This window comes from Mercenaria mercenaria, chromosome 14 (genome assembly GCF_021730395.1).
Source record: "Mercenaria mercenaria strain notata chromosome 14, MADL_Memer_1, whole genome shotgun sequence".
Classification (NCBI taxonomy): domain Eukaryota; kingdom Metazoa; phylum Mollusca; class Bivalvia; order Venerida; family Veneridae; genus Mercenaria; species Mercenaria mercenaria.
Window position 1 is genome coordinate 18,285,094 of NC_069374.1, and position 27,944 is coordinate 18,313,037.

Consider the following 27,944-nt stretch of genomic DNA (forward strand, 5'->3'; position numbering starts at 1 on the left):
AATGATCCAATATCGAACTCGTCCAAGATTTTATTAAGAGTAACATTCTGACCAAGTTTCATTAAGATTAGGCCAAAATTGTGACCTCTAGAGTGTTAACAGTCAAATTGTTGATGACGTACGGACGGACGACTGACGATGACGGACGACTGACACAGGGCGATCACCAAAGCTCAAATTGAGCATTTCGTGCTCAGGTGAGCTAATTATACTGCAGTAGAGGTAGAAAAATGGAACTGGAGCTTGCTTAAGATTGATAAAAGGCTGAAACTACATTGACTAGTAAGCATTGTGTTCTGAATCGGTCAAATTTCCTCGCGGATCAACCAGTAAAAATGTCTTGTGGTTAATTCATCGTGACGTAAATCAGTTGTATACATTTTGGCCAAAAAAAGCTAAAAACGTTCACCCTTTCAAGTTCTTATTTCTGTATTAAGTTTTTTTTTTCTTTAAAAAAGGTCAGAAATTGTCAGTGTCAATTTTGGATGATTAAAAATCATTTTACATGCTGACACCTAACTAGCAATTTTACCAGATAGAGCTTATTTCAGGGGCTTAATTCGAACGTCAAAAATAGTCAACGGTCAAATATGTCATTGACGATCATGTTATGGACCGTATTTTAAGAAGTTGAATCTTCGTATCAGTGATCAATTGGCACATTATTATTAGACTTTAGGCGAAAAGGAACAAATGGCACATGTAAGCTCCCAGCCGCCTGTATATGGTGGACACTTTAGTGCACCGCATGATCCTTCAACAAAATAAAACAATTTTCCATTATGATCTTGATTCCCGTCTGCCTTTTTAATCCCTTCTGGCTGGTCATCAACACACACATATTCCGAAGGTCCTTTGGGAGAATAATATCCGGACATCAGATACCCTTTATATTCCAGCAAGTAATTCACGTGGCATTCGTTCTTACCAGGCACCATGAGGACGTTGTTGCTCGGTATTCGGCAAACTGCACATGGAACTTCAAGGTCTTTAAGGTGACTCCAAGTATTGCGGGCGTGTGTTTCATATTCTGCTCCATAAATCCTACCGGAAGGTTGAAGTCCATCCGTATACTGGTCATAATTTGGATCCTTAGGTAGACACAATGTGTTAATGCCGCTTCCTTTTTGGGAATAGTAAGATCCAGCGGCATATCCATCGTACACTAGAAATGCTGTTTTGGGACATACCGTTCGACCCCATCGTATGTAGGTTGTACCATCAGCAGATTTTTTATTTGTTACAGCTGTGTTGTTCAATTCAGCTATTTTATCTTTTGCTCCTGAAATTAAAACGCCATTTCAATCAGAAAAATATTGACAGTAACTCTGTATATATACAGGAACGGAACATTGTGTCAACTATGATGTAAAGTATCACGGTGTATTATTTTATGTGTTTCAAATGCTCGCAAATAGTACTTACGATACTTTTTGAGTTTATTCACCTTTTCCGATTGTTTAAAATTTGTTGTATGAGTTTTACATTTGTAGCATTGTTGGATAAACATGTATATTCAAGAAATAAAATATGGAGATTACTGAATTCAAACAAACTTCGGCAAGCAGGAAACGTGAAAAAAAATCATGATGAATTTAGAAACGACATATTTCAAACCTAACACATATCTATGACTTATTGCAAAATTATAGACGGTAAAGGTACGGTATGTTATATCATATTTCAAAGCGTTTATACTGTTAGCTAAACAGTGTGTGGCTAAATGCCACAGCCTATAATTATTCATTAATTATAGAGTTCATCTATATCCATTGATACATATGTTGGGCAAGTTTTGCTAACTAAAAGAAAATGTTGATTATTTTCTCTTCGATTTACATAATATAAGTCAGGAAACGCTCAGATCAAATCAACACTTTCAGTGATAGGAAATGTTATAATATAGTGTCAGTTCCAAATCTTTGTATAATGCTTTATATAACATGAGGGTGCTTTGAGATTTGTACAGTACGAAACATTACAAATATTGCTAGCCTTTTTTCCCCAAAATATACAGAAAAGTACATGTATAAGCATTGTTTCAATCGTGTTTGTGCTTGTGGATTCGTTACCCGACAGCGTCGCTGTACTTTTTTAGAATTTTATTTTATCAATGTTTATCATTAAGATAGTGTTTTGCGATTTCATATATTCTTAAGAGAGATGCAGGTAAAATGAAATAGTAAAGATTATAGTATAGAATACACAATCAATGTGTTGTGTACACGTGAAAATACGTAGTAATAATAATAGTAGTAGTAATAATAATAATAATTTGATTAAAATAAATTAATGCATCTTAATTTGTAACATCTCATATCAAGTACCTCACCTTTAGTACATTTTTTATATATTTATATTAGCTAGATAATTTATTTCATTTCAAAACAACTTATCAATTTAGTTTGTCAGTATGAACTGTTAGTATTATTTCAATGATAATTTTGAATATGAAATCACGTAATTAATGACAATTTTGTTAATTAGCTATACAATTATGGTAATAATAATCGTTGTCGTTTTTTTTCCTTCGTTAATGTGAACTTCAATGTTTCGCACAAAGGATGTAAACTTCACCCTGATTTATAGTTATGAAAGAAAACGTGAACATGCTGTTTATTGTCTAGCTTGTATTCCGGATCTTTTTACAGATTTTATAAACTATCACAACAATAATCATTAAGTGCCGTGTGGCGGCTGAAAAAGACTCCTCGTGCTTTGATTCAGTGTTGATATATCTTTCTTATTTCTTGTCCTTTGGGATCATGGAGTTCCTTCAATATATGTGTAAAAGTGTTCTGCTTAAGCCGGTGCTAGGGGGCGTAAGATGTGTTGCACATTTCATTACCTCTATGAAAAGACTCTATCAAACAGGGTCTGCTATTATTCTGCTTGGTTGCACTCTATGCTTCCAAAGGATCTTTTTACAGATTTTATTGGTTTAACGCAGCTTTTCAAACAGTATTTCAGTTATGTAACGATGGGCAGTTAACCCAACCAATGTTCCTGGATTCTATACCAGTACAAACCTGTTCTCCACAAGTAACTGCCAACTTCCCCACATAAATCAGAGATGGAGGGCGAATGATTTCATAATGTCTTTTCAAATCGCCGCGGAACACATACGGCCAGCCCGAGGATCGGACTCCGCGATGCGTAAATCAATGCTCTCCCTATTGCGCTAACCGGGCGGGTTTCGGTTTAACGAAAATATCGATATTGCAAGGACCAAATCAAGTTGCAATCAAACGTAATTGAAACCAAGTAAATTCAATATCTGGTTCATATATACAGGTCAAAGCGCCACTAGATTCAGAAAGCAAAATCCTGTTACCTTGTTCCGTCGGCAAGGTTATTATGAATTCGGCGACCAACATATTAAAAATAATAATGGAAATTAATTTTAACCAGGCTACAGCAACAGCTGTTGAAGAAACTTGAAAAAAGTGGCGTCTTGTGTCTTTTCTGACAAGAAACATCTTGTCAAAGGTCGAGTTCGCTGAACAGATCAAAAGTTTTACTGCTTTCGGCCAAGTTGTTTATTAAGCAGACGAATTTCAAGAATCTGTTATTGTTCGAAGAAAATCCAGACTTGGCGGAGCTGAAGCAAAAGCATACCGAAACCTCAGAAATAAAGTCAATTATTAGTAATCATTCGTATATGAGGAAGAGGTACAAGAATGCGTTTGGCTACATAAACAGCCAATAGATCATTGTTTGACAAACTTATGAGGAAGTTTTGAAAAGGAGATGTTCAATGTGTCCGTAAACAATAGTTGGTGAATTTAAAACTCATCTGGAGTTGTTATTGATGTAGATGTCGTATGGAATTGATAATGTTTAAATGTTATTTTTAAATAAATAAAAATTTGTTTACGGCTTTTACAACTGTCAGGGTCACCACATACAGATTATTATACATTCACCTTCAGCATGACGTTTGTAATAAACTTTTCGAAGCATCTTAACGAACATGGATTTTTAGTGAAAATTAAAGCTCAAACACTAACACAAGTAAACCTAAATTTGATTTTGTCGATGTGATTTTGTGTCATTTTATAATGGTTGTTTTTGCGCATTCATTTATTTCCAAGTTAAATGTCCGTATATCGTAATATAATCTTTCAAGTATTAAACTGTTTCTACTTAAACTGCATTTTTCACAAAATTGAACAAGAACACCGCGATGTGCAGCAAAATACGCTCGAAGGTATGACCTTTGACCCCCGAAGTGTGATTTTGACCTTGAAGCGAGCCATCCGAAACATGCGACTTGCAGTAACTGATTTGAATACAAAACCTCTAGATTGATAATCAAGCCTGTTACTACCAGATCACCGCTTTATATATATGAGGTGCTTTCTTTATGGTATAATCGTTCGTATCAAAATGGATTTCCTGCCATGTTCTAATCCACTGACCTCTTCAAACAGCACTTTAACATCTACAAATTAATTAATTTATTTATATTTCAAGATTAAAGTACACCTGTGACTATTTAAATTAACATTTGCTGATTTGACTTCCATATACGCACCATCTAAATCCTTCAATAGCAGCCGTTTCCTTCCTAGGTTGCTAAAGGGAAATAATCAATGTACATTTACGTCCTAAAGATATATTATAGTTATTCGACTTACTTTTTTAGAGTGTAGGGTATTGTTTTTTCTATTGTGGTTGACATGTCTGTTTTATTCACATACTAATACAACATGCATGCAGCCCTTGTAAAGTATTGACGTTCATTTGCCGCCTTTCTTTACGTGACGTCTTCCGCATTACGTAACGTTTATGACGTCACGTCCGTTGTATTGATATGTAACGTTAGTGATATTAAAAGGTACGAACCTGACACAACGTGTATTTTATACAGTCTTAATCCCTTTTCGATATTGGTGCCGTAAACAAATTTCATAGAGATGGAAACTTACAAGTCAATCAGAGAAGGCCATCGACGAATTATACGTCAGTATTTACAACGCATTGAAGCTGCAAAAGAAGAGCCGACACCGACGATCTTCAATACGATATTGAACAACATCCAGAAGAAACAGGAGTTTGTGAGAGAGTCAGATCAGAAGATTATAGAGCTACTTCAACCAGAGGAGATCGAGACAGAGATGATAGAGGCCGACGAATATCACCTGAACTTAGAGATCCAGATTAACATGTTCAAGGAATACAGACGTTCGGAGGGCTTCGTTTCAGAGACAGATATCATGCGACCTGAGCAGACGTTACCGGTATTTCCCGCTATACAGACATCGCAACAGACTGTAAGTTCAACCTTTTCTCATTCGCATAAATTACCAAATTATCGCTTCCGATATTTTCTGGAGATCTATTACAATGGCAGACATTTTGGGACAGTTATGAGTCAGCAGTACATACCAACCCCTCTCTTACTGATATCCAGAAGTTTAATTACTTAAAAGCCCAGTTAGAAGGTCCCGCCGCTAATACTATAGCAGGATTCGCTTTGACGAACGCAAACTACGAGAGAGCGGTCAGCTTGTTACATGAGAGATTCGGTCAGGTCCATAAGATTATACAAGCCTACATGCAAGCCCTGTTAGAACAACCACGTCCTGTCAACACGTTACCCAGCCTCCAGAGCTACTACGACCAGTTAGAGTCCTACATCCGCGGTCTAGAGTCAATCGGACAATTTCAAGAGACTTACGGCTCGCTACTCATTCCAGTCATTATCAGTAAACTTCCGGCGGAAGTACGCAAAAATTTAACAAGAGAACACGGAAACGTTGGATGGACTCTAGCAGAACTTCGGAAGGCGATCTATAAAGAAATCACCGTCATGGACGCAGGTCAGTCCGTCATACCGGAAGTGCATGACAACCCTCGAGTTACGGCGTCCTTTTACACCGGAAGTAGAGGTAAACAAAGACCCCCAAGAAGTTTGGATATGAGAAACCCTGCAGCTACTGAAAAGAAAGCCTGTGTGTTTTGCAGCGAACAGCATTCCCCGATCGACTGTACCAAGGTAACTACTTACCAGTCCCGTACTGACATTGTCAAGAATAAACAACTGTGTTTTAACTGTCTTGGTAGTCATCAAGTGTCAAAGTGCCGATCCAACTTTCGATGTCGCCGTTGCCAACGGAAACACCACACCAGTATATGTGACCGGAAGTCTGCCCAGCCGACAGCTCCCACAGTCCCTACAGCCCCAACAACCTCAGATCAACAGAGAAACCAACAAGCCACAGCCATACTCCATTCTTCGACGCAGTCCCCTTCCAATGTACTACTGAAGACAGCCATCGCCCCAGTGTGCAACCAACAGTTCAGAGTAGACGCCACAATTCTTTTTGATGAGGGAGCTCAACGCTCATTTATTACAGAAAAATTAGCCGACGAACTACATTTACCTCGTGGAAATCCCGAGATAATTCATCTGACGTCCTTTGGAGACTCGAACCAGAATGTACGCTTCATGGATACGTCCACTGTATACCTAGTAACAGATTCCGGAAGGAAGATTGCCATCCAGGTCCTTGTTGTACCAACCATTGCAGTACCATTACGTAACCTACAGCGTGATGTGAAAGACTTACCCTATCTACGAGGACTTAAGTTAGCCCACCCAATCACAGATGACGAATCCTACGAAATTTCCCTGTTGATAGGCGCAGACCACTATTGGAAGATAGTACAGAACAGAATAGTACGCGGAAATGGACCTACCGCGGTAAGCTCCAAGATTGGGTACCTCCTATCCGGTCCACTCCCGAGTTCACCTACGAATACGCCCACTACTTACATAATGAATGTACTTACTTCACCACCAGATGTCCACGAGTTAGAGCGCTTCTGGAAACTTGAGTCCATGGGTATTACACCAGAAGAGGATCCGTCCAGTACAGAATACCTACAGACTTACCAGACCACTGCAATCAAGTTCGAAGATGGACGTTATTCCGCCATGTTGCCATGGAAACTAGATCACCCTCCCTTACCATCCAATTACTTCATAACGAAACGACGCACAGAGAAAACGATTCACCGCCTACGTCAGGAGCCACACCTTCTTAATAAGTACGGCGAAATCATAAAAGAACAAGTTCGCAGAGATTTCATAGAAAAGGTCCCAGACTCAGAGATAGCTTCCAAGATGTCCATTATATTCCCACCATGAAATCAGAAAAGACTCAACGACGACCCCCATTCGTATAGTGTACGATTGTAGCTGCAGAGAATCCCGGAACCAGCCAAGTTTAAATGATTGCTTAGAATCTACTCCCCCGTTATTGAACAACTTGACCAGTATTTTGGTGCGATTCAGACTTCACAAATACGCCATATCTACTGACATCGAAAAAGCATTTCTACACGTGAGATTAGACGAGAAGGATCGTGATTACACGAGATTCCTGTGGTTAAGTGACCCTACCGACCCAGATAGTTCCCTAGAAACCTACAGATTCAAGGCAGTGTTATTTGGTGCTACCTGTTCCCCCTTCATACTTAATGCGACTATTCTGAAGCATCTCCAAGACAACAACAACTGGATATGCCAGATCCTTAAGAGAGACCTGTATGTTGACAACATATTGACAAGCCTTCCCGAAGAATCGGATACACTCGCATATTATCGTAACGCACGAAGTCTCATGCTAGAAGCTGGTTTCAACCTTCGGTCATGGAGCTCAAACTGTCAACAAATGAGGAACCTAGCTACGTCAGAGAAAGTGCTTGAAGCAGACGACACCACGAAAGTACTTGGTATGTTATGGAATACAGTTACAGATGAGATGATGTTTCCTGCAAAACTAGTCCCCATTACAGATGTGATCACAAAACGTGAGATTCTTCAACATTCGTCCCGTATCTACGACCCACTTGGCTTATTGAGTCCAGTTACCGTTAGAGCAAAAATCCTACTACAAGAACTTTGGCAACAGAAATACTCCTGGGATACAGCCTTACCTAAGCACGTTTATGAGAAATGGTCAGCTCTTGTGACAGACCTTAACAACGTCATGAACACCAAGGTTTCCAGATACTACTTCAGAGATCCATGTGCAGCAGACGACCGTATCACTACAACAGAAGAGATGTCTCTACATATTTTCGTCGACGCTAGTACATTATCATATGGTGCTACAGCCTACCTGTGTACATCAAACCAGTCTACCTTTGTTATGGCGAAGACCCGTGTAGCTCCATTGAAGAAACTTACGTTACCCCGCCTGGAACTTATGGCAGCTGTGGTGGGTTCACGCTTAGCCAACCATCTCCAGTCTTCATGCAATATTGATTCAAATAATACCTACCTGTGGTCGGACTCCCAGATTGTTCTACATTGGCTACAAACCACCAAATCATTGAAGCGATTTGTGAAAAATCGGGTTGAAGATATTCAACAACTTACCTGTTCCCGGAATTGGAAATATTGCCCTACCCAAGACAACCCAGCTGACTTAATGACACGCGGTATATCAGCGATACAGTTTACCAACAGCAATATCTGGATGAATGGTCCTTCCTGGATAACCAAACCACTGAATTGGCCAACATGGCATACTAACGATGCGACAGTGATGACAACGGTATCGAGTGATTCATTAGAGTATGAACAAGGGAGACAACCGCCACAATATTCACCAGAATCGCGTACAGAGTTACGTAACGTTATTGACGTAACTAAATTCAGCAAGTACACGAAGCTTCAACGAGTGACAGCGTATGTATTACGGTTCATAAATAAATGCAGAGAGAAAACCTACCCACATCATGATCAACTGACAACTAGTGAACTACAGAAAACAGAGAAAGTCCTACTACACAGCTGCCAACATAATACTTACCAGGAAGAGATTACAAACCTGAGAACAGTTCGTTCGAGACCCAATCAGACCCGACTCCCGATTGTGAAACAGTTACGACTCTTTCTTGATGAAGATGGTTTCCTTCGATGTGGAGGGAGAATTCACAATGCAGATCTTGATGAAGAGGCTAAATTTCCATATTTAATACCGGCCAAAGATCCACTTACCCGACTCCTTGTTGCCGACGCTCACGAGAGACTTCTTCACGCAGGACAGAACTCAGTTATTACTTACCTTCGCCAGAAGTATTGGATACCTTCCATACGTCAGAGTGTTCGTACAGTACTTCGTAGATGTCTTGTTTGCCGTAGAACAGAAGGGAAGGCATACTCAGCCCCAGACCCACCTCCATTACCGCAATACAGAGTAGAAGACGCACCACCATTCACTGTAACTGGTGTTGATTTCTCCGGAGCTCTCTACGTTCGAGATAATTCCAACAACGAGACCAAAGCATACATCTGCCTCTTCACGTGTGCGTCCACCAGAGCCGTGCACTTGGAACTTGTACCCAACCTTTCCGAAGAGGCCTTCCTGCAAGCGTTCAGACGATTCACCAGTCGTAGATCCGTTCCCACACTGATGATTTCAGACAACGCCTCCACATATGTTGCAGCCTCCAACCATATACAACGCCTGTTCGAATCCCAGACAGTACAAGACGCTCTTAGCATGAAAGGTACCCAGTGGAAGTTCATCCCGAAACGTGCTCCATGGTACGGCGGCTGGTGGGAACGTCTAATTGGTCTCACGAAGTCAACACTGAAAAAGATACTGGGTCGATCCTACATCAGTTTCGATGCATTACAGACAGTCGTCACAGAGATAGAAGCCGTGATGAATGACAGGCCACTCACATATGTAACATCCGGTTCGTCAGATCCAGAACCCCTGACTCCAGCTCACCTTCTCTACGGCCGGAGATTAACTACTTTACCCTACCAGAAATCTACAGATGATTCAGCGACGAATACTAACCTTAACAGTGGTGTTGACTTATCTCGACAAGCCAGACTTCAGCAGAAGGTCGTACACCATTTCAGAGATAGGTGGCGCCACGAGTACCTCACCGCCTTACGAGAACATCACCAGACGACAGGAATCAACGAGCAGAAGATAAACGTTGGAGATGTCGTCCAAATTCATGATGAATCTCCCCGTTCCCAATGGAAGCTTGCGGTCGTGCAAGAACTAATTTACGGAAATGACGGATATACCAGAGCAGCCAAAATAAGAACGAGTAACGGTATTACGAATAGACCCATTGTGAAATTGTATCCATTGGAAATGAAGTGACTTTTCCAGTTATTAGTGAAAGATTCGCGTGAGAAACAGTATACAGAGACATTGCAATTTTAGAAATTTGTGCTATTTCATTAAGTGACTGTGACTGTTTTAAGTGCCAAAAAGAGAACTTTCGATAAATGAATAGTGATATAGAATACTAGAGCTACATAGAGACTTTCAGAAGAACTATACATATCCTTATAACTTTCGCGGCCCCCAGTATGTAAAGTATTGACGTTCATTTGCCGCCTTTCTTTACGTGACGTCTTCCGCATTACGTAACGTTTATGACGTCACGTCCGTTGTATTGATATGTAACGTTAGTGATATTAAAAGGTACGAACCTGACACAACGTGTATTTTATACAGTCTTAATCCCTTTTCGATAGCCCTGTTTATTGTTGTTGTTTTTAACAGTGACCCTCTCAAACAATAGGCAATTTGTACTTGTGTGTTTATAATTTAAATAAAACATGTTTTCCATTTGGTCTCCAAAAAGCGTAGGCAATTGAAGCATTTCTTCGCTATTAAATTTTGCGTTATACCAAGCCATTTTAGGTTTATAGCTTTTAATCATATTATAATTAGTGACGTATCAATTAAAATCTACCCGGTAAATATAAAAAAATAAATTTTGCACTTATCTTCGGAAATTCTAATTTAAATTAATAAAATTGAATGTTTATGTTTTTCTTCTGGTACGATGCAAATTCATTATCTACTAAAGAAATTTACACTGGAAAACTTTCAATTATTTTATTAACATATTACCTTATACATGTTTGTATTATCATTTCATCTTTTTACAATAATGCTACACCCACCATACATTTTATCGACACTGTGTTTGTGACCTGGCCTCATTAAGCTTGCATTTAATGTATCTATAAACGAGGATATCATTTTAAAATACCGAATGGAGCAAGTATAGCGCAATGCATGGCAACATCTTTCGACCTACGTTACAATGATGTGGAACTTCCTAATTTTGAACGTAATCTTAAATTCTATAACTATTATTCTTATTTATAAATACATAATTTGTTATGCTGGGCAAAGAAAAAAGCAAAATACATAATTAAGTACTTTTGAACGATAATATGTAAGACATCTTATGCTCATTTTATCTGAGAATAAAGCGTCGGTTTTTACGAAAGTCAGCTTTTTGATTTTAAGAATGTAAAATCAGATATTTTCAGGTACAATGTACGATAATGGTTTCAATATGTTACATTTATTACCTCTATCTTTATTGTAGACAATATTCGAAAGAAAAACACAATTAAGTTTATCTATTTATAATCTATGATAACTGTTCATTAATCTTAAGCTCTTACTTCAGAGATTGCAATCAGTAGCACATATTCTAGGTTGAATAGTTTGTAATTTAACAAGAACTGTCGGAGGACAGCAACGCTCGACTATTCAACAGCCTTGTCAATTGAATGATTACAGAAGTCGAAAAAGGGGCAAAATTTAGTAAAAAACAGGGTTATGGAACCTGCATAGTGCTTATCAGCTAATAACAGTGGACAGGTGTGTGAAGTTTCAATCCATTCCCATTAGTGGGTACTGAGATACCAGCTTACATATAAGAATTTAACCAAAAACTCCTAAGTTGAAAAAGGGGCATAATTTTGTAAAATGCGAATAGAGTTATTGACTGCATGTCATATCATGACAGTGAACAAGTGTGTGAAGTTTCAATCCTTTCCCATAAGTGGATAATGAGATACCAGCTTACATATAAAAACTTAACCAAAAACTGCTAACTTGAAGTCGAAAAAAGGGCATAATTTTGAAAAACAACCAAAACGAATGAGTTATGGGACCTGCTTTCTGCATGTCAGATCATGACAGTGAACAAGTGTGTGAAGTTTCAATTCATTCACATTAGTGACTACTGAAATACCAGCTTACATACAACACCGTAACCAACAATTTCTAAGTCGAAAAAAGGGAATAATTTTGTAAAAAATGCAAAACAGAGTTATGGAACCTGTGCAGTGTAAGTCAGTTTATCACAGTGAATAAGGGTGTGAAGTTTCAATCCATTCCCAGAAGTGGTTACTGAGATACCAGCTTACATACAAAACCTTAACCAAGTCGGGACGCGAACGTGGAAGCGGACGCTGACGCATGGGCGAGACCAATAGCTCTACTATTCTATGAATAGTCAAGCTAAAAACTCTGTAGTTATTATGGAAGACCTAAACTGATTACAAATTTCCTGATGCTCGTTCTGCATGCTTTAGAACGTAAAATATCAGATCGTTGGCAAGTAAATAGAGGTCTGTTTTAAAATTAAAACTATCCGACCTGAATTTGCACGCTTATAGCACCCAACTGAACGTTTGCAATTTTACATGAATCACAGCTTGAGAAAATAACGTTTTGAGGTATCATGCAAAAGTTTAAATCGGAAATCTAAGTAAAGCATGATCTTTTATATTGTTTATAAACAACAGAGGCATATTACACAACAATTATAATAACAACCGTCGACACGACACAAAACCTACTGCTATGAAAGTGTATATTTAAGAAATGGGAGATAATCGCAAAGTCCTGATCATATTTTTCTACCATGGTTTGCGGCAGACCTTTAGCAGTTCTGTTATTACCTCGTATTTCTATTACTGAATAATTTACAAAGTAGATTAAGTTAATTTAAACTTGTGCCACAAAAATACAATGTACCGATATTATTACTACATACACCTGAAAGTAAAAGTAGATATTGAGAACTCAAGACAAAGAAAAAGTCGACATATTTAAGCTAAAAGTCCTTTTTTTAATAGTCTTTAAATATATTGAAATCGATGATTGGAATACCGATGTGTTATTTTAGGCTTGTATTTCGCCGCTGCGATAGAGATTTAATTTTGATATTTAATGCATAGCATTACACTACAGTAAATATAAAATTATCAATACTAGTGTCTACTTATGAATGCTCAATGATGTCAAATGTACGGCTGAAGCTTTGTAGACTGAGCACCTGGTGAAAACGAACAAACGGCACATGTAAGCTCCCAGCCATTTTTATATGGTGGGCATTGCAGTGAGCCACATTCTCCTTCTACAAAATAAAACAGGCGTCCATTTTGGCTCCCTCCTCCACCTGTTAACATTTCTGGGTCATCATCGACGCATACAAATTCAGACGGTGACTTGTTGCCATAGTATTCAGACATAAGATAGCCTTTATATTCAAGTATGTAATTCTCATGACACACATTTTTCCCAGGTACCATGAGGACGTTGTTGCGTGGTATGCGGCAAACAGCACACGGAATTTCATGGTCGTGAAGGTAACTCCAAATGCTGTATGTGTTTGTTTCATATTCTGCACCATAAAGCCTACCAGCGGTTTGAAATCCATCTGTATGATTGCCATAAACTGGATCTTTAGGCAGACACAATGTATTTGTTGCGGTTCCAGTATGACTGTAATGAGATCCAGCGGCGTATCCATCGTATACTAGAAACGCTGTACTAGGACATTCTGTTTTTCCCCAACGTATGTATGTGGTACCATCAGTAGACTTTTCTTTTTTGATGACTGTTTCGTTCAGTTCAGCTATTGTGTCTTTTGCACCTAAAATTAGTATAGTTGTACTTTCAATCGTACAAATTTGACTACATGCAAGATTATCTAACATTTAAACCAATTTCTGAAAGCAGGAATAGACAAGACAATATGCCATCAAAGTAGAAAAGCAACACATTCAATATTAAATTTAACATGCCGGTAATAACAATCAATTAAACTTAACTTAACATCGTTTCAAGATAATAAGAAGTAATTTAATGTGTTCAAACCTTTAAGTTCTTCTGTTAGTGATGTGATTTTATTCTCCTGCTGAACGGTCTTTTCTTCAAGTTGTATAAGTTTCAGTAGGATATTGTATTCGCATTCGAACTTGTTACAGCACGTGCCATCTTTAGAACATGTACCATGAATTTCCTGTATGTAGAAAGAATTTAACAAAATAACCAGTAAGAACAAGATTTCGCTCGACATGTTGTTCCTAGATAATGTTCCGGCAATACATATGTCAGATATGCTAATCATAATGAAATATATAATCTTTATATATAATGGTTAAAGGTACAATATCTTATAAAACATTAAACATACTCCTTATTTGGGTGAACCGACCAATAATAATTGATAATTACATACTTGTTTCTATTCCCCGTTAAGTTACACTGATAATGGAAACGTCAATATTTTTCCATACACTGGCGCCTGAATTTCATATCGGGTGCGTGGCGTAATTCAGGGTGTGTTGTTGCACTATTTTTTTCTATTTATTTCAGTATTGTCAATCCTATTCAGGCTATTGAACATATTTATGATATTTACATTATATTTATATGTGTAGATATGTATGTAATAAAAAGATTATTATCTTTGCATCGGGAAATATGCACTCGTTCTCGAACTCGTGCATATTTCCCAATACAAAGCTAATAACCTATAAAAAGACACTATTCAGCTTCCGTAGCGTAATCACTTGCCCCTCATCGATGTGGGTTCGAGCCTCACTCGGGGCGTTGAATTCTTCATGTGAGGAAGCCATCCAGCTGGCTTACGGAAGGTCGGTGGTTCTACCCAGGTGCCCGCTCATGATGAAATAACGCACGAAGGGGCACCTGGGGTCTTCCTGCACCATTAAAGCTGGAAAGTCGCCATATGACCTATCATGTGTCGGCGCGAAGTTAAATCCAAAAAAAAAAAAAAAAAAAAATATCTATTCATAAACTTGTAGGATCGTTTTTTGTATTTCTTATAGAAAACATAAGTTCTTTTCTATTCGACATTTATAACATGAAACGCTCAGGTTAAATCATCTAATTTTATAGTTAAATGTTTCATTTTCAACGCTATGTTTATTATGCTATTCAGTGCCAAAAAAAGATAATATCTATTTAATTTTTGTTCGTACATAACTGTTTCGTATCTGTTAAAGTAATGATAAAACTATATAGCCACATTTTGAGTCGACATGTTACGAATGCTGCTAGTTTTGCCTTACTGTTTAATTAATATATGCTTTGATATTAATGTCTAGTTTTGTAATTATCTAATAAATCAATGGTATTATGATAAACAAAGTGCAATACGTCAAAATCTAATATATAATACATAGTACCTTTAGCACAACATCTTTACATATTCATATTAGCCAATTATGCTATTTTTTCGGAGGAAGATATAATAAAGGTATTCAATTATGCAGGACGGCAATCGTCAAATACCAGCTAACAAAACATACGGTTGGCTAAGATTTAACCAATGGGAATTGATTATAAAATGTAAAAAGGAAGTTAGAAAAGACCAATTTAAAAGTGTTTATTACATGGTAGCTTGTTAATTCATTACTATGTCAATATTTATTGTTACCATAATTTCAATAGCTTTTTAAAGTTGAAATCTCGAACTTTCGTGTGAGCTTTTACAGGTAGTTGGTACAGGTTTACATATTTTCATGTTCCTACATCTGATTCTTATTTCATAAATGTTTGAAAACATTTTGATGAGCTGTGGTAAGTACAGGAAATTTTTTCTCCAACTTTGCGGACACCAAACGCTATAAGAATGGCAATTTATAAATGATGAAAAAAAAATTAACTAAACGGCATTGTCAGCGTTTTTTTTAAAGCTCAACTACATTTTTTTTTGTTAAAAGCATTGTATAACCGTTTTATCATAATGTAATTGGCATGAATGAAACACTTATTTGACGATATCCTATGGTAAATGTAATATTCTTTCATCTGAACAGCTCGAGCCCGCCTTTCAGACCGATACAAACTTGATTCACAGTCCAATGGATTTATGTTTTTCTTTTAACACTAGATTTAGTGTTTCTCAAATATTTTATATTTTATAGTCAAATCTCGATATCTCGACTTAGGTTATTTCATCACAACAAATTAAAGCCTTGTAGAGGAGAAAATCTGCCAAAGTTTATCATTTCATTGGCTAAAATATTAAGAAGGCAGAATAAACGAAAACATAAATTGTGGGTATCTATTATGTCACAAGTGATCTTTGAAATATTTTCTCGGTGTGTGTAGAATTTTGGCGTAAAGAGTGTTAATCTATGAAATGTGTGCTTTAAAGTTATTTTGTCAAGAGTAAATACGTGTATGGTATTAAAATGTTTTAATAAACGTGTGAAATAAGATTTGTGTAATTTGTGAATTTAATTAGAGGAATTGCTGTGGAGCATTTTTTTCACATTAATATGTTAGTTTAACCGTAGTATGTTTAGCAAGCATATCGGTAGTCTAGGAAGGCACAAGATACACAATATTTAACCGGTGAATAGTGAAAGTGTTTAAAGTTTCTTCCCGGAAGGAAGTTGTTAAATGAGATTAAGTCACTGTGTTTGAAATTACGCTGCAGCAAGCGCTTAAGGAAAAGGGTACCTAATGAAAATTTATGCGGTCTGATTACCATGCTAAAGCAGTATTGTATGAAAAGCTTTAATGAGGAATTCATTCAGACACCTGTATCAATCAAGAGTGCATGTGTCAATTCAACATTAACAACTTAGCCCGTGCTTCGGCATTTGAATTAAATGCTGGCATACTTTTAAATATTTCAGGCTTCTGGTAGTAAGGGTAAAGCTGCCTTTCATGGGAGACAGTACTGATGCAGAAAGATGCCTGAAAGTCGATAGAAGAGGCCGTAGAGTAGCACACATTTTGAAGCATCACGTGCCATTTGATCAGGTGCCATATTCCTGCTCCCTTTGAAGCTTTCGGTGCTTAGACAAGAACACACTGGTCAACAACATTTCTCAGTACAAGCGGCATAAGGAGGAAGTGGCGAAGGCCGGTGGCAGGGTGGACCATTACAGGGTGCTATATCGGTCATGAAACCCAAATACATTGGGGACGAGGACATGATCCTGATCACTCATGAGGACCACAGCAGGAAGTGCACCAGGCAAGTGGATACGCTGGATGACAGAGACAGCATTTTCGAGGAAGACGAGGACGACTCCGATGCCCTATCCTTACCAGATTGGGCCAAAGGTACAACATAAGGCAGTCCGCTTGAAAATGCCGTACCAGGCCCCTTCCTTGACAATGCCTGCAGTTCCGGTGAACAGTACCATTCAGTTCCCGGTATACAGTGGACTCTAGCAGGTGCTGACTTCTGCTCCTCCTAGGACCACCTCCTTGATGACCATGCAAGTTGCTGCAGCGAGTAGTGCCACAAGTTTCCAGATGCCAGTATACGACGGACCCCAGCAGGTGCTGACACCGCCTCCTCCTTAGAGCCTGAACATCGCTTTCCGGGAGTCACTCAAACCTCTAGTCAGACTATGCCAACGACTATGTGCATCCAGGACTTATACCAATCAAGTGAATTAAGTACCTCTACACTGGGCCAGTTCAGGGGAGGCAGTAACACCGGTGCCAGCAGGAAGGGTGAGCAGACTCCCCTGATGGATGAGCCAGAGAGGGATAATTCATCGTACGAGGACATTCTTCCTGCACTGATGAGTGTGGCTTCCGAAACAGACCCTCTAATGATAGAGATAGAAAAGAATCGTAAATCGGAGAAAAGAGGAATTGACGATGAAAAAAGCAGCAATAAAAAGGCAAAGAGGGATGATCCAACCCCTCCTTACTGCCCACCTGTGGATCTGTCGGCTATTGTGAATGCCATAGAGTCAGCATTAAAGAGCATTGTTGATGCTATCGATAGAGGGAGTAGGGCTCTCAGATGCATCGACCAGGCTCTAGTAAAGGCGGTGGCTAGTTTGGAACGAATGGAGAGGTTGCTGGAGAGGAGACCGGAAGCGGAGAAGACACCAAGCAGGGATATCCGGCGCGACCGCAACAGCAAGGAGGCCGATAAGGAGAACACTAAACCATCTGTGAAGAGTAGAGTAACCAAAGTTAACTCTTACAGGAAATATTAAAGATGTACAAAATACGTTATTATTCGATCGCGACTGAATATCATTATTTACCAAACAATGATAAACATTGAAATGTTTTAAAATTTAGACTTGGACTTGTGTTGATCTATCATGACTATAAATAAATTTGATAAATAGTTGCCATAGGCTAAGAAACATTTCTAAATGAGTTATTATTTAAAGTACATTGTACAATGGACCAATGAAGATATTTTATTTATAAACTTGTAGATTGATCGCGGAAATGAATTTACGAGAGTTTAACTTTAGAAACTGAATAACATAAGAAACTGAATCATCAGTGTTGTGTACGCGTGCACAATTCATACAAATGAAATGAACAGTTAAGACCGTGTTATTGATTCGAATGTGAAAATTTCTACTTTACTCATTGAAACCGTTTAAATGGTGGATATTAAAATGGGATTGTTAAAGCGCAGATGACTTTACAGGGCATAGCCTAGACAATTAGTGTATGCTTAAGGAGTTTATCTAAAGTCATTGGACTCTAAATTGTACAACAGTACTTTATATTTGTGCTTTTAATCTTGAAATTAAGTAATTAATTCGCTAGGCTAAATTGAGATTATTCAATTAAATCTAGATTATTCAATATTTAAGTAAAGTAAGGCAATCGGTGTTTTGCCTTCTATAAGGGGGAGGTGGAGGGGGTGGGGTGTAATGTAATGCCCCAGATAATTAGAACTTACCACATACTTGCTTATCTCAGGTGCTAATTCTAGTCATGTTTTCCTCGTTTTTCATCTTTAGCTACAAGTAACGTAACACAGAATTGTACACATATGTGTTGATCTAGATAAAATGACCGACCAAACACATATTATACACTCCTAAGATTGTTCGTTTTAATCTAATCCAAATTCCAAGTTTGTGAAGTTTGTTTACTTTCTGGACTGGATTCTTTTCTGCATTTATCTGTATCTTACATCTTTTTTCCTATAAGCGAATCACTGTAGCAGCTGTATAATCAATCCATGTTATTTAAATGTTTGTTTACAACAACTGACATCCTTTTATTCAATCCTATTTTGTGTAAATCAGCTTTATTTTCTTGAGAACTTACTGTAATTGTCACATTTTTCTGCCAGGAGTTTACTGGTTGCACTGATTGTGAGATTGTTTACTTCCGTTACTAAGCAGCAAACATAATCGTTGTCATCCTTAAAGATGTTTAAAGCCAATAAAAGCCTTAGATTTAACCCCCTGGTACACAGTTTTCTGTAAATCATTGTTTTATTGTATAACGTATCCATTTTGAAGCATAAGACAAAATTCTCCAGTAATTTAAGCTTTTGACCAATTATGTTAACTTTGGTCACTTGGTCACTGTGACCTGTTTGCCGTGGGTGGCGGCCCGTAAGCCGGAGAGGAGGGTCCTGGATGTTGAGGTGCCCCATAGCATCCCGGGAAGATGATGCGTACTTGTTAGCATGTGCGCATCTTCTTCCCGGGATGTGGTTGCTAATACACATCGTTGGCCTCTAATTCGGTGTAGACGTTTTGGCGGTCGTATTGGCCCGATACGATCAATCGGCTAGTCATGCCAAGCCCTAGGAAATCTCACATTTACGTTTACATTATTTTCTATTATTTATTTCAAACTGCATCTTAATGTTTTCATTTTCATATTTTCACAATCATAATTCTGAAACAAAATACGTTACACAAAATCTAATTTTACTCTGCTCTACTGTCACATTTTACTGCATTCAGCAAACTTCATATTACGGTCACACAAATTTATTTAACAATATATTTTCATATATACTTCAATCTATGTTTCCTAGAAGGTGGTGACTTAGGGCCAATCGGGTTGGTAGAGTAACAATCTCTTGAATCCCATGATTGCTTTTCTGTAATACAGCTGGTGATATAAACAAGATTGTAAAATACCTGGCCGGGTATATCACTACAGTATCCCTAACATGCATGAGCTGGATATCCGCTCTGTTTACATGTTCCCTTGTTGGACTCCGCGGCGGATGGGGGATGCGAGTGACGAATACCAATCATTTAACATTGATAACCAAAACAAAACTAAAAGACCGCATACCGAAACAGACTCCGACGGCACGGAAGGTGGGAATTATTCTCACAGACCTTTCAGTTCAAATATTCCATTTCCGCGATTCCTTCTCATTCAGTCAACAGTCGAAAACTTTAGGATGACAAGCATTTCACCTTTTGTAATAGAGAAAACTCTGGGAAGTATAGCTGGTGTACCAAAATCTGTCTACTTGGTACAACATCATTTTTCGGCCATCTTCGCAAGTGCATTGCACACCGTACTCTGAACTCCTCAAGGGGGAGGGAGGGGGGGGGGTGTCATTCGTTGCCCTGATCTTGCGGGGGTATCAGAGACGAAAATTGTGTAAGGTTTTGCTGATCAACATGTTACTGCAGCTAGACGGGTCAAAATAAAACGAGATGGAAAAGAAAATTTTACAAACACTATAATACATACTTTTGGCATTCCATTTGTTCCGCCTTTGGTAAGAGTAGGCTATCTCGAAACAAAGGTCACCCAATATATACCAATTCCCCTTCAATGCTACAACTGTTTCAAATTTGGTCATAACGAGTCAAACTGCAAAGGAGAGCACATCTGTCATAAATGTAAACAGGATGGTTATTCTCATGAGCCTGACAGGTGTAATAGACCATTGTGCTGTGTGAATTGCGGCGAGGAACATTCGGCCAGGTCTCGCGACTGCAATACATGGAGGATCGAAAAGGAGGTCCTTCATGTCAAGTTCACACAGAGCATTGGATTCCCAAAAACCAGACGAATCGCGAATACTAAATTCATGTTTCCATCTTCCACAACATCATATTCTTCAATCACAAAATCAAATACTAACAAATCAACAACTTTTTGACGCATCTAGGCAAACTGACTCTGTACCTGCCAAAGACATACCAAATGAAAAGCCTAAAGTACCAGCAAAACCTTCGCAAGCATCTCAAGTTCAAAAGGCAGCTGCTAAACCAACACTGCCACCAGCTATACAAAATGTCCCTAAGTATTCAAGTACGCCGTCGTCACGACAAAACGTTTCATCAAACACTAATCAACGTTGGGTGAGTCAAACACCCAGACAAAAAATTGACTAGAAAACTGATGGGTTTGGAAATGGATCAAATGATCCCATACAAACCCATAACCGCTTCCCTCTCGATTTGAACCACCGGTTGACAGGGGAGGAAGATGACGATCCGCAATTATCTGCTCCGTCCAGTTTAACTAGCACAAAGGAGGGGAAGATCAAAAGGTTCCCTCCTAAGTCAATGCAGCACTAATACTTCTTTAAATTTCCAGTCGCTCAATTTTTGTTTACCATTGTAAATGGCAAGTAAAATTATCCAGTGGAATTGCCGTGGACTTAAAGCAAATTATAATGAAATTCTCCTTCTTTTATAAATATGATCCTTCACTTATGTGCCTTAGTGAAACATTTTTAAAGGAAACGGACAAAATAGCTTTCAAAAATTATTCAGTGTATAACTTCATTAATACTAACACTGACAGAGCTTCTGGTGGTACATCTATTATTATTAATAATGCATGTCCGCACAGACAAATTGTTCTAAATACAAGTATTCTGTCAGTTGAAATAAACGTTACATTGCATCGACCAATTACTATCTGTTCGATTTACATACCTCCTAGGTTTAAACTAAATCTGGGAGAGCTTGATGATCTTATAAAATAATTGCCACAACCTTTTTTGATTATCGGAAATTTAAATGGTCATCATGAATTTTGGGGCTGTTCTGACAGCAACACTAGAGATCAAATTATTGAAACTTTTATTGACAGAAATGCCCTCTGTTTATTAAATGATAAATCGAAAACGTATCTTCATCCTGCAACAGGTAACTTTTTTTCGCTTGATTTGACAAATTATCAACCGAACATCTTTATTGATTTTGAATGGAAAGTACTAGATGACTTACATGGTAGTGACCATTTTCCAATTATTATTTCAAATACTTCTAATCATCCTTCAGACCACCCTTCGTATTTCAAATTTAATAAAGCTGACTGGAAGCACTTTGAAACGTTATGTAAAATTTATTTGACTTCGGAGAATTTTACAAATTTTTATGATCCTATTGATCGGTTTTCGGTTCTTCTGACCGATATTGCTTACAAGTCCATTCCTAAAACTTCAAGAAATGGTAAACATAAAAATCAGCCTTGGTACATGTAGTTCATAACCTCTGATTTCATTGGTTGCTTTCTATGCTTTCAGAGGTTCTCTTTTTTATAGATTTTATTGATATAATGCTGGTGTTTTACTTCATTTTATGTACCAAGTATATCCGGATAGCAAGATCGAGGAAGACTCAGTCAACTGATTTATACAGTGAAATGTATGGTGCTATACATCGTACACTTAAAGCTCATATCTTTTACGGATTTAAATGTACTCTTTGTTTTTTTCTACAAATCCATCTGTTTAGTTTGTTTATTGAATCTATATGACTGTTTCTTTTCATATAAAGAGAACTGGTCTTTTGTTGGTTAAGTTGTGAAATAACATATCTTCTTTATGCACAAAGGAACGTTAAAAGAAAACAAACTGTCACTTTAAATAATAAATAAAAGTTCAATAACAATGTATAAGCTTCTGTGTTTTGGGATTCAGTCAAAATACAGTTCATTTTGCATTTTATGACTGGTGTTAATCAACTATTATAATCAAAGCATGATGGCCGGAGAAGATTGCAGTCTAGTCTACAATGTTACTGTAAATCATTATAAATATAAAAAATATGTCCATTACAGCGATGATGTAAAAGGTAGTCGGCAAGATAAAACCGTTACACTCCTTGTAGGTGACAGGATACGGGATTTATACGCTGTCTCGAAAATCCATATCAGGCTCGAGCTTTCCTCTCGCCTGATATGGACTTCGTTGATAGCGTATATCCTGTATCCTGTCACCAACAAGCAGTTTAACTATTAGTAATAATATCTTTCAAACATTATAAACTTAAATACGCAAATTTCCCCTTTATTTTGTTTTGATAAACTGTTTTACTTAATATAATAAATTAAAAAGTATTAATGTTTATGTGTTAGTTCTGTCATCATCGCGAAAATTCATTTGCTCCTGTTGTAACAATGCTGGCCTATAACTGCGTTATACTTGAATATTCACTTATACGGTGTGTGTAGGATAACAATGATCCCATTCAATTGAATGGTAATTCTCGCTGAAAAAAATACATTTGTATCTCTTGAGGATCTACCTGCTGCCAAAAAGAATCTATTCCTTGTTTAAGGTGTTTGAAAGATTTCCTTTATCTGAATATATATACGTGGACATTTTATGGTTTGCATATCGTGCATTTTGTAACCATTTCAGGTCTTAATTGAATCACCTGACACGTATTTATTATTTCTGTAGTGTAAGAAGTAGTGCACTAATCATCAACAAGTTTATCACTAACCAATTCGCTGTGTCGTTGAGTATGGTTTTATCTTGATTTTTTACAGTACATTCCTCAAATGAATTAAACACATATAGACTTTTTCACAGTTTACTGTTCCGTTTAAGTTTCGGTTTAGTTTCAGAAAGCTACCCTCACCTTTAATCTTTTAAAATATACAATTATCTTGACTCCTGCTTCTGCTCTGTTGTTTTGACTCTGGGGACTTAGAGCAATGTTCGATGCAACGATAATTACGCTATTGTATTTTGTCCTAAATCATTCTTAGACGTTGTCCCATTTTGCTCTTGGGTGTGATCGCTTAATCCTCTTTGTGCCTATGGTTGCATTTTTGACATACACTCCACACAACATATGAGCCACACCATGAGAAAGCCATCATGGTGCATTTCCGACCAGCATGGATCCAGACAAGTCTGCGCACCCGCGCAGTCTGGTCAGGATCCATGCTGTTCGCATTTTGTTTTCTCTAACTGCAATGGGCTTTGAAAGCGAACAGCATGGGTCTGGATCCATGCTTGTCGCAAATGTGCTATGCTGATTTTCTCATGTCTTTTAGACAATGGAGTATTCAAAAGAATTTTCAAATAATTTGGCTGACTCATTCAACATGAGATCGTAAATGATATATCTTAAGATTTAAAAGTGAAAATTTACATTTATCGTACAACTCGATTTAAATTATGGGACAGCTTTTAAAAGTTGTTTTTAATAAGGTTTCACAACACTTACGCAGACACACTGATATATTGAACTCGCACCATGTCTAATATGACAAATATATGTAACTGTCCCGAATGCAAGTAATAAATCATTTGTGTAGGTGTCGGGTTTAGCGTCACACCGACAGAATTATTTCTCTTTTAGAGACTTTCTAGCCTTTTATTATGTAGAAAGCCCCTCTGTGTATTTTCTCATCATCAACGGGCATCAGGGTAGAATCACCGTCAGCTGGATAGTTTACGCATATGCCGAATGCTACGCCTCAAGTGAGGCATGAAACCACATTGGTAGGGGATAAGTGATCAAGCTTAAAATTAAGTCATCAACCTTAACCGCTTTGCCACATATATTTCTATAATAAAACAATCACTGCTATACTTTACAGAGTGGTCAGCAAAAATGTTAAATATAAGAACAAGCTTACAGGTCATAATTAATCTACTTTAATATGTTTCTCCTTTTCTGAGGCAACCAAAGAACTGTACGCTGCAAATACCTATGAAATACTCAATACATAGGGATTCATACAAATTTAAACACAAACACACTTAAATGGATAATAAAACACAAACGTAATAGACATGTACAAAGGAGTACAGCAGTGCGCGGTCTTACACTGAGTTTAAAATTGTTTAGTTAATAGTTATGTTACAAAGATCAAAATTCTTCAGTATGGCTACAGTCCCTGCAAATGTTATTAGATATGAATCATAAGCCACTATTGATTTTGAACGGTAAGGAAACTGGAGATATCAAAACTTAAGCCATCGATCTCGTCAGTTTTGAACGATTAATTCAAATATGAGTCTAAACAAAAAAGCAATAGACAGGTATCCATAGTCTTAGCCTGATTTTTCTGTACCTCTGTATATGTATAAACAACAGCTTTAGCATTGTTTAGTGGTTTGTAAGGTCTACTCTTACCTATTATCTTTTGATCTCTCTCTCTCTCTCTCTCTCTCTATATATATATATATATATATATATATATATTACGAAGTATTATTTGTGACTTCATATACTATGCCTTCTGCTGCTAGCGCGTTCGAAAAGGATTCACCCGGCAGAGATTTGAATTTCCCGTTGAATTGTGGTATACTTATCTCAAAACCACAACTCAACGGGAAATTCGAACTGCCCACAAACACTACATGAAAGATATGGTGACAACTAATAATGCTGATAAACCGAAACGTTTTTGGAGGTAAGTGAAGGCCAAGAAACATCTATTGGAATAGCACAACTGAAAAACCGAGATGGTTTCATCCACAGTAATAGCAAAGGTAAAGCAGAAATCATAAACACACAATTTCAACATTTTCACCAGGGCAGATCTAACATCAAAGCCTGTTAAAGGACCAAGCTCATTCCTGTCAATGAATGAAATCTTATTCAACACCGCTAGAGTACATAAACAGCTGTCTCAACTGAACATTCGCAAAGCATCGGGGCCAGATAACATCAGCTCGGCATTACTCAGACTAGCCGCAAATGAACTACCACCAGTCTTGACCAGGTTATACCAATTTTCCCATGTTCATGGCACGGTTTCCCAAGACTGGAGAGACGCACTTGTCGTCCCTGTGTTCAAGAAGGGAAAAAGGCACTTACCGTCGAATTACAGACCAGTGTCACTAACATCAGTAGTTTCCAAGATAATGGAACATATCATTCATAATTCTTTCATGCGTTCTTACGAGCAGAATAAATTACTTCATGACTGCCAACACGGTTTTCGTGCCAAAAGATTATGCGAGACCCAACTTATTGGAACAATCCGATCGATCGCCAGTAATCTGAAAGGCAGGAACCAAGTCGACGTGATACAGCTAGATTTCGCTGAAGCGTTCGACAAAGTACCCCACCAATGCCTCATGTACAAACTAGGCTACTATGGCAAACGAGGGAGTACAGCCAGATGGATGCTGTCGTTCCTTAACAACCGGAAACAGAAAGTCCTGCTTGGTGGAGAGATGTCGCCACAGAAAGATATATCATCAGGCATACCCCAAGGCACGGTGCTTGGTCGCTACTAATCCTGACATACATTAATAACCTCGCTAACTGTACAACCTCATCCAACACCAAGCTGTTCGCTGACGTCAGCCTACTTTCCAGGGAAATTAAGTCCCAACAAGACGCTGACCGTCTACAGATGGGTCTCGAAGCACTTGAGAAATGGGAACAGGATTGGCAGATGTCATTTCACTCGGAAAAGTGCACTGTTATCAGAAAATGTACCAACAAAAACAGAACGATCAACATCAGATACACTCTACACGGCCAAGTCCTGCAGACCCCCGACAGCAGCAAGTACCTAGGAGTCACACTTAGTGAAGATCTGAGCTAGAAGAAGCAAGTGGACATCACGACCAGCAACAAAACAAGGAAGAATATCCAACAGGGAAAGCCACGTTCAAAAAACGCAGCCTCCCCAAAGACAACCCTCGCACACCACACAAAAAAAAAAATGAAAAACACAAAAGGACAAAACAAACATACATAGGAACACAGTGGGGCACCGCCTTGGAACGGTCAGTGGCAAAACCACAACTGGTGGAGATTAAACCGGTTTATGGTGCCCCTAACCTCACTCTTTTTCAGTCATATAAACGACGGTGTCTACTTGTAGCAGTGAGCATAATGCCTAACTTTAGGAGTGATTTTAAATTGCTATTGTATTTTAAAATCAAATCTGAAATACTATAGTAAAATTTGGAAAGTATTTACGTAATTTATAATAACGGTAGCCCTGTTGAAGAAGTTTATTTGTAATAAATAAGTTACGTTCATTGAAATCTTCAACATGACTACACGCTTTTCAAAACCGAATTAACTATCTCTTAATGGTGTTTTTGGTTCTACGCCATTGTCTACACTGTTCAGATGCACCAGAAACATTTTGACTATATGCACACTGAAATCTATATAGTCAAATCGCGATATTTCGACTTCGTCGGGACCAAGAAAAAAAGTCGACATATCGAAAACTCGAGATAACCGAAGTAAGATCATCTTAGGTCGGTATGTAGGGTAATGAAGTTTTGTGTTGATAAAAACACGATTTTTTTTTTTTTTTTAAAAATGTATATTTGTACAAACACATGATTTACATATTGATTGGTCATTACTTTCTGCAAAAATCATTTATGAAATCTTTTGCTGCTTGTTTTTTGTTAATTTTAACATTTGTTCAACCTACTTCCTGGTTTCTAATTACCACCTCTTTTCACCATAAGCACATGGTGTGAAACTCGCTCATAAGTTTAAACCATCTAAATATTCAACTCCTTTGATCAATGCATCTTGTAGAAAAAATATAAAAAGCGAAGATTCTGCAATTAAATTTACTCAGTTTTGACACAATTAAATATAAATTACTCAATCCGCGTGTTGAACTGCTTACATCGGAAACAAACAACTAATGACACATGAGCGCCGGTTAATTGGTTTCGGGTCGTAATCAGGATCATTGAGTGAATAACTGCGCGTGTTTTTTTTTCTCACCTCCGGCGGCAAATGACAATTGAGCGAATACAAGTGCGTTTAGTTTTTTTTTTTTTTGCACATCGTTTGGCAGACGAATAATCACCACTCGAGATAACCAATGCCAAAATAGGGTAGATTTTAAGGTTGGGGATTGAACATTTTG

The 27,944-nt window shown here is 37.9% G+C and overlaps 4 protein-coding genes across 4 annotated transcripts; 2 read left to right on the forward strand and 2 right to left on the reverse strand.

The window, feature by feature from the left end:
- Positions 1-668: 668 nt before the first annotated feature.
- On the reverse strand, positions 669-4,779 carry LOC123537994 (uncharacterized). Its single transcript, XM_053522522.1, has 2 exons — positions 4,704-4,779; positions 669-1,282 (listed from the first exon to the last, which is right to left on the reverse strand). The coding sequence occupies exons 1-2, from the start codon at positions 4,777-4,779 to the stop codon at positions 669-671; spliced, it is 690 nt and encodes a 229-aa protein (XP_053378497.1).
- A 140-nt stretch (positions 4,780-4,919) lies between these two features.
- Positions 4,920-7,156, forward strand: LOC123533118 (uncharacterized). Its single transcript, XM_053522523.1, has 2 exons — positions 4,920-5,276; positions 5,417-7,156. The coding sequence occupies exons 1-2, from the start codon at positions 4,920-4,922 to the stop codon at positions 7,154-7,156; spliced, it is 2,097 nt and encodes a 698-aa protein (XP_053378498.1).
- Positions 7,157-7,631: 475 nt separating this feature from the next.
- Positions 7,632-10,145, forward strand: LOC128548126 (uncharacterized). Its single transcript, XM_053522524.1, has one exon. It carries the CDS (start codon positions 7,632-7,634, stop codon positions 10,143-10,145), a length of 2,514 nt encoding a protein of 837 aa, XP_053378499.1.
- A 1,171-nt stretch (positions 10,146-11,316) lies between these two features.
- Positions 11,317-14,202, reverse strand: LOC123526652 (uncharacterized). Its single transcript, XM_053522996.1, has 2 exons — positions 13,962-14,202; positions 11,317-13,737 (listed from the first exon to the last, which is right to left on the reverse strand). Exons 1-2 carry the CDS (start codon positions 14,161-14,163, stop codon positions 13,103-13,105), a joined length of 837 nt encoding a protein of 278 aa, XP_053378971.1. The 5' UTR covers positions 14,164-14,202; the 3' UTR covers positions 11,317-13,102.
- Between the last annotated feature and the right edge of the window lie 13,742 nt (positions 14,203-27,944).

Coding starts and splice junctions, on each gene's coding strand:
- LOC123526652 (XM_053522996.1), bottom strand. CDS start 14,163: ATGTCGAGCGAAATCTTGTTCTTACTGGTTATTTTGTTAAATTCTTTC. Junction 13,738..13,961: donor ACTAACAGAAGAACTTAAAG/GTTTGAACACAT, acceptor TACTAATTTTAG/GTGCAAAAGACACAATAGCT.
- LOC128548126 (XM_053522524.1), top strand. CDS start 7,632: ATGCTAGAAGCTGGTTTCAACCTTCGGTCATGGAGCTCAAACTGTCAA.
- LOC123537994 (XM_053522522.1), bottom strand. CDS start 4,779: ATGCGGAAGACGTCACGTAAAGAAAGGCGGCAAATGAACGTCAATACT. Junction 1,283..4,703: donor GCTGCATGCATGTTGTATTA/GTATGTGAATAA, acceptor TTTTAATTTCAG/GAGCAAAAGATAAAATAGCT.
- LOC123533118 (XM_053522523.1), top strand. CDS start 4,920: ATGGAAACTTACAAGTCAATCAGAGAAGGCCATCGACGAATTATACGT. Junction 5,277..5,416: donor TACAGACATCGCAACAGACT/GTAAGTTCAACC, acceptor ACTGATATCCAG/AAGTTTAATTACTTAAAAGC.